The sequence below is a fragment of the Temnothorax nylanderi genome, unplaced genomic scaffold (assembly GCF_030848795.1).
Source record: "Temnothorax nylanderi isolate EJ_2023f unplaced genomic scaffold, tnyl_v1.0 TNYL_tig0103_pilon, whole genome shotgun sequence".
NCBI classification, from domain to species: domain Eukaryota; kingdom Metazoa; phylum Arthropoda; class Insecta; order Hymenoptera; family Formicidae; genus Temnothorax; species Temnothorax nylanderi.
The window spans coordinates 659875-671565 of record NW_027249165.1 but is presented as its reverse complement, the minus strand read 5'-3'; the positions used below and the strand labels follow the sequence as shown (position 1 = coordinate 671565).

The following is an 11691-nucleotide window of genomic DNA, read 5'->3' as shown; positions in this document are numbered from 1 at the left end:
CAATTAATGGACGACATGGGGTTTCTCTTGATCTACGCATTCTCCACTATCTTGTTCCCATCCTAACGCAGAGGGACACGAGGCGTGAGGGTGCTTCTGAAGTTGCCATTAATTTCTAAGGATAGGGGAAGAGCACACTTCTACCGCGCCGTACCACGGTTTTGTATGTCTCGACAGTTTCATGACGAAGTCAATTAAGCCCTTTTGTTACGTGAAACGTCGCGTGAAAAGTAACATGTAGAGCAATGGCGGAAAGACGCGTTTGTTTTAAGAAAACATACATAGAGTTGATTATATTCGAAACGTTGACACGTCATTTCGACAGACATTGTCAAAAATTATTTTGCAGATGCAAGAACTTCACGGCCGCCAAGAGAATCGGCACAGCCGGTAATCCGACACCGGTGCGAATGCCACACGCGCATCCGGAAACATTCCGCCAGTTTATTCGTTACATCTACACCGGTATGGTAAGTATTAGTTGTGGTATTTAATAGTTTTACATTCAGTCAGCAAAATTAGACATCTAAAAGATGCAAAATTATCCATACAGAGTGTCTGTGCACTCATTGTCAGTGCCAAAACTGGTACAGCAGCTTTTAAACAAAATAAAGAACATTAAACAACATTTACGTCAATTTATGTTTTCTTCCGAAAGCACCTTCAATACCTTATAACGCCGAAATCCTTCGGATTTGGACATATGTTTATTAGACATTTTCGGCTTGTTTTCATTTGCCACTTGCACCAGTTTTGCTACTGAGTGCACAGACACCCTGTATATTAAATATAGATAATTTTGTAACACTGTCTTGTTAACGCTCCCTCACAGACTTTTATCTTTATAAAAAAATCAATAAAATTTTATGATTTTGAACATATTTTGTAAAACAATTAATCCTTTCTCTTTTTCTGATAGAATCTTTCAAAATTCGATATTACGTTTTAATTATTGTGCATATTATTATTGTGCACATAGAATATATATATTTCTAAATCTTACCTATTTTAAATAATAAGATCTCGTGACAAAGTTTTATAAGTCTATTATACTGTACACTGATATTTTAACTGATTGCAGATAATACTACAAGATAGTGGAATTTTCGAAATGCTGGGTCTGGCGCAAGAACTTGGTATAGAAGAACTTTGGAGAAGTTGTGAGGAACACGTGTCTGTTACTTTAAGTCCCGGAAACGCGTGTGCACTTTTAACTGCCGCTTTGGAGGCCCAAGAACGAGTACCAGGTATATTTAAAGATCTGTATATTTATGTTTTGCATGCGATAGAAACATTTATGTGCCGCATGTTATGCATTTTCGACTTTTTAATTCTATTATCATAATTCACGCATATGTAAAATGTATGGTATAATTTTACTCACGGCAACGAACGAAGAATACCTTCTTGCTACCCGCTATGTTCTGCTGTCTATTTCTGGCAGCGTGGTACAGATCCACAGCATTCATTCTAATCATATGAAATACGAAATATGAATTAAAAATGCATAAAACATTATATTAATTAAAATAATTATAAAATATTATTTAATAAAAGAAAATTTCTTTTTCTGTACTCTGCATATTATTTATGTTTTTTAAATCGAATATAGAATTATCAACATATATAGTAGAGATTAAAAAATATTATTTAAAACATATATTTCGTAAAAATACATATGCTTTATTGTAAAATCAAAACAAATCAAAATAATGAAAGTGCAAAAAACAAAGATAATAAAAAGTTACATTATTATAATTTTTATTAAGTACTTTTATAAACGCTATTATATATAAATTAATATTTTATTTAAATAAAATAATAGACAAAATAAAATCTCGATTATATCTGCTTCAAGCAATTATTTAAATGTTTTAATAAAGTTCGTTCGCTCATCGTCATTATTTAGATACTAGAAAACGTGTAATTCACGAAATTAATTGTAGAACGAGAAATTGCACATACCTAGCTATTATGTGGAGTCATTGCACTCTCGTTGTACTTTGATAAAAGTTTAATATATACGAAAATAATTCCGGGCACAAAGAAATGGATTACTGATTCCGAATAACGATTGCACACAATGTTTAACGTACTAAATTTCTTATTAGGCATAATAAACCTAAGGCGTCTAAAGCGCGAGCGATATTTATTCCCGATAACTCAACTTAGAAATTTGACAAATTTGTACATGATAACAAACAATTTTTTAAATCATAGCAACCATAGTATTAATTAAACTCGAGAAATGACTGCAATTACTACCGTTTCAATACGCGCAAAACAATTTATTACATATAATATAAAATTTATTAAATATATAAAAAGATAAAAAGACAGGATTTCAACAGATCTATGCACATCATTATGTAAGAAATACGATATTATTGCAGACCTACAAGTACATACAATTAACTTATTTGATTTACAAAACAATTGACCACGGATAATGCAAAAAATGATCGCGATCTTTGCCAATATTACTATATTAACTCCTGTAAGTACATACGATCTTATAGAGACTACACGATTTACTACAATTTTTTTAATGCAATTACAGAATAAACTATACGTTTCTAATCTAAACGTTTTTAATTGACAGAATTAGATAGTGATCTAAGGCTAAGGCAGAGAATGATTGCCTTCATCGTCACAATATTAAATATTTCAATAAAATTATACATATAATGTGTGGAAAAAATCTGATATATGAAAAATTTATTGTACAAGTACAATAATACTACAGTTGTATGAAGTTTGCTTGATAAATCTTTCGCATATTGACGTTATCTATTAATGTGATATACTACTTTAGTAACAAATTTTCTATTAAACATAATAGTGCGTGCATATGAATATAATAAAATTTAATTTTTTATATGATACATCTAATTTTTAAAGTGTCTCAATCTTTGATGCTATCTTGTCAGCATTTTTGTTATTATTTCATCGACCAAATTAGTTCAGATTTGATTTCGAATTCATTCAAAGAAACTTAAGAATCATCTTCGTGTGCCAATCGCATCGGAATCTGTACTCACTGTAACATCGCGGTTTCAAGTCGCGACGCACTGCCGAATGAACCGGTGAAACGGCGTTGATCGCGAAGATCCACGACAACCGGATACGTTCCGGTGATCGCCCATCACTTTAATCGACACTCCCGACGGAAATTCGTGCTCGTTACCCACTTTCAACGATTAAATTTGCGATTAATTGCGGAGTATTTAAGTTCGCCTTCCGAACCGAAAGTGTCGACGAGACTGTCATGGCGGCCGGGCGGACGCGCGCAAAAATATTCGAATCGGAAATACGAACAATTAGGGCCGGTATTCATAGCCGGTGTATTTCATAGTCGGTTCTATTTAAGACTTAAGTACGATCTTAAGATGTTATGAACCAATTACAGAGCCGTATTAGCATCTTAAGACATTACTTAAGACGTACGGTCTTGAAATAAAAACCGACTATGAATATCGGCCTAGGATTCATGATAAAAATTAATAGATACTTTTGTCTCGCAAGCTACAACGATCAACGATGTTTTATCGGACGTTCTTTATAAAGATTTAAATAAATACCTCAAAATTGATTATAAAAAAGGCGAAAAAAATGTAATGCACATTTTAATTTAATAGTGATGCGAATAAAATATGGAATAACAATAATTACACCATTGAGGACCGGTTGTTCCAACCTGTTGGTAAACTACTTAGGCTGCATTCCGATATTCACTGCCAGTACTGAAAATCTATAGTATACGTGATGTAAACTATAGATTTTCAGTACTGACAGTGAATATCGGAACGCAGCCCTAATAGCTAAATCATATATATGTCTTTGTTTATCCTTTACATTGGACAAAGATAGACATATAACTTAACTATTAGTTAGCTTATCAATAGGTTGGAACAATCGGCCCTGGAGTGTTACACCATTCGTAAATCTTTCGTCAAAGTATACTTTAAAATTAAAATTTTTATGCTAAATGTATATGGGACTATTTGTATGTACCAAGAACGATAAAATATAATTTTTTTATTGGTAACAAATAACAACTGTGGAAACGAAGCTTATTGGTTGGATAAAATATAAAATGTAAATCACACATACATTTTGGTATTACATGGCGCCATCTGACAAGAGCGCAAGTTACTAGTAATTGAATAATGCAAAACACGCTGAGATAACGAAAGATATCACAGATATCGACAAAATGATACTATTATCAAAGATCTGCAGCTGATAAATTTTGTTCGAATTTATTTGTAATTTTATTACAATCTTAATTAATTAATATTTCGTAAATAGGTTATATTAGATAAATAATACAGATAAATTGTATGGCGATTCTCGAAATGCCAAAATAAATGGGAGCGTCTCGTTGGATCACGTTGCGATTGACCACAGCCACTCACAGCCCCCAGTGCCTGGAGTTTTTCCACTGGACCAGCCAATCAGATATTTTTCTATTTTAAATTAACCAATTGACGACGTGATCAATTAAATCCCACTCAAATAAATCGCAACAACTATTTGACGTCAAAGTAACATTTCTGAGATAATATATTTTCGTAAACGCCAGAAACAATTAAAGCAATTGTCGAATTAATCATTATTAATAATTATTTATCAGAAATACATACATATTTTTTGATATCGTGGTGATTTTTGCGAGATCGAAAGTGACTAGGGTCGAGCAGCGCTGGCAGCGCTGTTACAATTGGCATCATTGTTGAGAACGCCATATTGCCGGATTGCCCATATTATTGCGCCATAATCTATTCGGCGTCCCACGTAGCACGTAGCACGCTTCCAAAGGCACGCTCGCGAGATACATTGCTCGCTGTTCGTCAATCAGTTTTTCAAGTACCGGCGTGAAAATGTCGTACAAGGGGCCGCAGAAAGTCCAGAAGGTGATGGTCCAGCCCATCAACCTGATATTCCGCTACCTGCAGAATCGCTCGCGCGTGCAGGTCTGGCTGTTCGAGAACGTGAACCTGCGGATCGAGGGCCACATCGTCGGCTTCGACGAGTACATGAACCTGGTGTTGGACGACGCCGAGGAGTACCATACGAAGACGAAGAACCGGAAGCCGCTCGGCAGGATCATGCTGAAGGGCGACAATATCACGCTGATACAGAATACCAATCCCACGGTGAACTAAGGAGGAACCTTAACCTCCAACCCGGCGTTGAGTTTTGACGGACGCCGGATAAGACTGGGCTCCGAACGCGGGGTCTCTTCTACACGAGAGAAACACTCAGGAAGATTGTTGAACGCGAATAAATAACTCTTTAGTCGTGCGAAAAGAAATGTATTGCGTGAATTGATGAATGTATCAATGGAGATTTGTATTTGCTGTTTAGATAAAAGTTTCTGCGAGTCTCAGCGAATGCGAGATACATTTAAGTCTTGTTGTGAGAAAAGGATCACTCAGTGTTTTACATAAACGCACATCCCAATATCTAATTTAACTCATGCATACGGACATATAGTTTCAGTAATATAGTTGTATACTGTGAGTGCTGTCCTCCACAGATACAAATTTTATTTTATACGTTGCATTGGAATATACTTTTTGTGGAAATCCATTCTCTAAACTTGAACTATGTAAAAGTAGTAAACAGGATAAACGGAATGTATATAAACAATTATTAAATAATTTCATATTCGAAAACATTTTTATTTTTATCCATCCTAACATCCGGATATAAAAAATAATCTACGAAGAAAAATGAGATAACGTAACATATCTATGAGGGTAATGTTTAAATATATATTCATAAAGCAAAGCAATTTAATAAAGATTGCCATTTAAAAACTTTCTGCAAAAAGATAAGCTTTATAAGATACTATAAAAAGTGAAAATACTTATTTACTATTTATTTACTGAGAATAATTGTTTTAAACTGTATGTATAAATATTTTTTAATTTTTCGTAAAATTCTTGGATTCATTAATCATTTAAATTTAAAGCGGTTCTAAAATCTATGAGTTTATCCCAGAAAATTTTACTTAACATTAAATAAGATTTAAATGATTATCAAGCTGAACGATTATCTGTCGTTTGACAATCATTCAAATATTATTTAATGTTAAGTAATATTTTCTGGGATAAACTCATATATTAAAATTATTCTGTGTCATTTTTTCTATTGCTGTTCATTTATGTATTCTAGGAGGAAAAGCTGCTTGCTCATCTTTTATCGAGAAATGTTTCGCTTTTATCGGGGAAAATGCCATGGATACGGTGAAGACGACAGCATTCTGCAATCTTCCAAAGGATGCTTTAGTGAAATTGATATCGTCGGATTATCTCGGTTTGGAAGAAGAGGACGTATGGCGGGCTGTCCTGAATTGGGCGAAATATCAGGTTCGCTTATTTTTTAAGTCTTATTTTACTTCTCAAACTACTCCGAATTTATTTATTAGAAATTAGACGAACTCTTTTGACAAACTCTTTATTAATAAACATGATACTCTTAGGCGGGAGTTACGCAGCCCACGCAGCACTGGACCGAGGAAGAGCGCATGAGGGTATGCCAGCACCTGTCCGGTGTGATAAATCACGTGCGGTTACTGTTGATCGACAGCCAGGTGTTTGCGGAGGAGGTAGAGCCGACGGGCGCGGTGCCGATAGAGATGTCGTTGGAGAGGTACGAATTTTTCAATCCCGATCGATCGAGCGGCTCGAAATTTCTAAGGTACGATCTAACGGGGCGGCACTCACCGTTTGGCGGTATCGCCTTCGATCTCGACGTTTCGCTTTAGGTATAGGTATGCAGCTCTGCCGAACAAGTACTCGGAGGTGTGCTCCGACAAGCGATTGCAGCCGCGAGTCAGCCCGTTTCTCTTCCCGGGCTCGCAGATCCTTTCCAGGGACAAGGTCGGCTACCAGCGGGTTCTGAATCAGTGGTACGGCGTGTCGAAACAGGGCTGGCGGTTGGTCTATCGGTAGGTTTCAAGAGTATCACGCAGAAAATGCTTCAGAAGCGAAACGAGATGACAACATGATCAGTAACAATAGGCCTGTTCTATTTAGCTGGAACTTCTTGCACAGTTTATCTTCTCTTTTTCTCTCTAATGTGAAAAGAAAAAGAGGAAAGATAAACCGTGCAAGAAGTTCAGCTAAAAAGAACAGGCCTAATATCACACAACAAATTTATTTCTATCGAATTTCTCTCCAATTTCAGTGCTCTGTACATAGTTTTGTACCAACTTATTGAACAATTTTGAATATCGATAATTGTAGAAACTGTACAAAAAATGTTGATGCTTATAAAACAATCTAATAATTGAAAAAACGTAAAATAAATTACATTCTATCATACGCAGGAAATGCAATAATACGTCACGCATTTCATATTATACGATTTATAATCCATTGTCCATTACTTCTAGAGCGTCGACTCATGGCTACTCAGCGGCGTCTTTTCATCGGCACTGCGATAACGTTTGCCCTACGTACGTGATAGTGCTGGTGAGTACAGAATTTTCATCCAGATCTTTTTTATATTAGCTACAAAAGGCTGCAAAGATCCTTATATTATACTTCAGGGAGTGCGCGGCGAGATATGTGGAGGATTCAGCGATGTTCCGTGGGGTAAAACTAACTCGAAGGCGCAATACATCGCTTCGGAAAAGAGTTTCCTTTTCACGTTGACGAATAATCAAGACGTACCGCCGACGAAGTTTGACATCGTGAAAAAATCATTCGCGATCTGCTACCATCCGGAGTAAGGACTGCCGCGATTTTTACAGAAGATCTCGGCCGCCGCGTTCTTAAAATAATTTTGATTTAATGTAATCTATTGCAGCATAGGGCCAATCTTCGGTGCCGGAGCTGATCTGCTTATATCGAGCAACTGCAATGTCAACAAAGAGAGCTACAGCAATCTGCCGCATAGTTACGACGGGGACCACGCATCTAATCAGTTGCTCATGGGGGACTATCATTTCTCGGTAATCGACTATGAGGTTTTTACCCCAAGTCATCCTGCTCCCAAATCCAATCATTAAATTAATTACCGTGATAAAATCAACATTTGCATATACATTGCTTTTCTTTCGTAACAAATATTTGCATTATAGTGATTTACCATCCGCGGGAATTATTTCACATTATCAAAAAGTAATGATAATTCACAGCATACAAATCGTACTTCTATATATTCATACATATCACTTTAAAACAACGGCGTAGGCAAAGACTGATTATTTTTTACTCTTGTATTTTTATAATTATATTTTACTTATACCAGGTATATACTTATGCTCTTTTTTGTAACAATTTCTTGAATAAATGTCACACCTTTTCGATACTCATTTGGCTTCGGCACTCGATAGTCGGCGAAAATAAGTATAAACGTACTCTCGCGGAACTACACGTAATAGATGATTTGTATGTTCGTCAAACAGAACATCGCGAAAAGCACGCATATGTGAGTATGTACAAGGAACGAGAACGTATTCGTGAAACCGCCCGAGTATTCGTGGCACACATACACATATGTACTATTTGAATATTCATATAGAAGTATTACGACTAAATGCGGCCATCTGTCATCTGACATTATCACGTTAAACAGTTATGTTTGTAAATTCAGCGTAGCCGACCATATATTCTCGTGTTTTTTGCCGTGTGGATTCGCGTATATATTAACATCAAAATGCGAGACTCAATTCTTCGTATTGACATCAGGACAAGACTGTATTTAATATTTCAACGAAATAATAATACATTCTTTTTAAGGAACTAAATAGTATCCGGATTTTCCACCACTTTTTTGGCTTAATATTACTAATATTGATTTCAAATACATCTCTTTTAAATGTTGTAATCAGCAATCACACAATATCGAGATTCTATCATTTCCTATCTTTTATTTTAAAGTATTTTAAAGTAAATAAAAACTTTTATTTTAACATTATTCGAAGATCGGAATAAGGCATAGTCGTAGGTGAAATTATTGCAAATTTTTGTTCAAATTTTTAATGTAAATGATAAAAATCGGAAGAGAAATTGAATTATAGCAGAATATAATTTATCTAATCCTAAAAACCAAATTAAAACAATTCAGTAGAAAAAAGTCACTGTTTTAAATATCCAATTCCGTAAGAAAAAGCTTTATCGTTTAAATTAAGGGAATGGGCACGTGTTTTATTTAAACGGATTATATTATTATATCTCAAGTGGTAAAAAAATAATTCTTTTTATTATTATGTAATATCTATACATCAGTGTACACACAAATAAGTACTTACTGGCCCCGGTCCCGTTCTCACAAAATATGCCGATTGTTTATTTACAGATTGTTCACATCACTATCTAGCAATGTATACGAGATGTTTTACTTATTAGATGTACGTTTGACTAACGTGATGAAATAAACACAATAAACATGTCCAGGATAAAACGATTTCTTATATACATATATATTGTAACTGTTGGTACAATACTGGCCTTTATAGATTATATTCGATCTACAAGGAGTGCCTAATGAGAAATGTTAACAATAATCAACAATAACGTCAATAACTAAATATAATTCGTTAAAATTATATACATCTTACAATTACACAACTGTATAGAAATATGAGATGCGAGTCTAGAATTGCGACTGAACAAAGAAATGATAATACATCTTTAAAATGTGAATTTTACATACATGAACTCATAATAATTTTTTAATCTCATGTCAGTGTAATTCGCGAGACACAACATTTTAAAGAATATCGGAAGCACACACGAGAATTTTATATCAATTGTAACAAAGCACAACTTTATTTCTATGATCATTTAAGTTATGTAGAATATTCATATATCAAGTCATACGTGTCTAAAGACGTGTCTTAAAGATGTCTTTACGTCATCTTTTAGACATGCGTGCTGTCTGGGAAATGTTATTCCAACTGCAGATATTGTGATAAAATTAAAATTGCTTTATTCTCTTCTGTGGGAGAACACGTTGCTGGTGGCTGTCAGTGTATCGAATAAATCTTTAATTTTCAACGTTAAACAGCTTAATAATTTAGGATATTAAATCATATTTTTATCGAGATGAAAGAGTCAGTTATATATATTTTATTTTTTATGTTTAATTTAATATGAGATCTTAACTTTCAATCTTATAAATATATAAATAACTGTACAAGACCATATCGTACAATCGTCGTTAATTTCTCTCTCTCTCTATTTTCTCCGATGAAAATCTCAAAGTATCGATTGCCCGACACGTAGGCGATACGAGCTACACGAATCGAACGATTTCTTCGTCTACCGGATCGCGGTTGTGTGTGTCCTTCGTGCGGCTTGCCTTAAATTCCAGAAAGGCACTACTGGTCGTGAACAAGTCTACAAATCGCACTGTAACTCCCCCTTAAAAGCGAAGCTGTGTTCGACGGTTATGTTGCCACACAAAACGACGGCAAAAATCGTGACACCTGTGAGAATCTAGAACCGAAATGCAGAGAGAAAAAAGCTTCCCCGAAATTCTCAACGACGTTCGCGATGACTCCTCGCGAATTCATTTGCGAAAGATAGGTCTTGAGGGATTCTCAAGTATCGCAATCGTAAAGAAAGGGATAGCACGTGCTGTTCAAATTTTAAGTCGAAATCGATGTTTGAAGCTAAAACTATAAATTTAGATATATATGTGTATAAAATGTTTTAAAAATTAATTTCAACATAAATCTACAAAAATTACAAAGACAAACCATACTTAAAAAAAATGAAAGAAAGGCATTTAAAACCTTAATGATGATTAGCAGCAAGACTTTATCTTTCAAATTTAAATATTCGATTGATTTGCATAGGAATCGAAATAAATTACATAAGTCTCTTTAATTTATCTATTAAGGCTCTTCCGTTATTAAAAAAAAAAGAAAGTAAATGAATAAATAAAAATAGAAAACTACACTGTTAATTTCTTTCGTTTCGGATACATCTTCCTCGCTACTAGATATACCGCGAGAGGATAAGGGGGCCACGGAGAACGCCGCCGCGGCGGAAACGACATCGGCAGCCGTGCAGGCGTTTGTAAGATGAAACGGCTACCGACATCGTATACCTGTACACTGGTGCGTACACGTGTGCGCCGCGATGTGTTCATCGGACGACGCTCGCGCGTCCTCCGTCGTTCATCTTCGTCTCGCGTGATTACTGCGAGCGAACGAGCGAGCGAGGGAGCGAGGCTGGCTCGCGCGCTCATTAATTAAAACGGTGGAATCTCGTTAAAGGCGATTGGCTGTTGCGCAAGTGAGCATCGATCGGCTCGCTCGCCTCGGAATTGAGACGTCGGCCGTCGCAATTTTTTTTTCTTTCTTCCACGACGCTCGCTCGCGCTCTGTCGAGTAGAGCGCGCGCGTGCTCGCGCGTTTAGGCTCGTGCGAAGCAAGGAGGATCGCGGGATTTCGGTTGTACGCGAGAAGGTAATTAGGGGATATACTGCGAAATCACGCCAATCACGCGGCCATTCAACATGTGTGTATCTCAGATCGTTGCATCGCTCTTCCGTGCAGCCGCGGATCACATATCTCGCGAGGGTTCGCAGTGTTCACACTATCAGCGCAGCGGTGAATAGGTTTCGATTTTTTCTTACGCGGTTAAATATATAAAAGTTTATGTGCTCTTTCTAATAGATAAAATAAATTTTCTAAAATTAAAAGTGCGAAAAGTCCATTTGAGG

General features: G+C 35.8%; 2 protein-coding genes across 2 annotated transcripts; both read left to right on the top strand.

The window, feature by feature from the left end:
- Positions 1-349: 349 nt before the first annotated feature.
- On the top strand, positions 350-9408 carry LOC139775730 (BTB/POZ domain-containing protein 9; the record flags this gene model as incomplete). The annotated part of the gene is made up of 8 exons (XM_071711973.1): positions 350-470; positions 1082-1247; positions 6184-6377; positions 6491-6708; positions 6776-6958; positions 7406-7484; positions 7562-7740; positions 7822-9408. Coding segments are annotated over 8 exons (1342 nt in total), but the record flags the coding sequence as incomplete, so codon positions are not given.
- On the top strand, positions 4773-5681 carry LOC139775712 (probable small nuclear ribonucleoprotein E). Its single transcript, XM_071711949.1, has one exon. It carries the CDS (start codon positions 4884-4886, stop codon positions 5166-5168), a length of 285 nt encoding a protein of 94 aa, XP_071568050.1. The 5' UTR covers positions 4773-4883; the 3' UTR covers positions 5169-5681.
- Positions 9409-11691: the final 2283 nt, after the last annotated feature.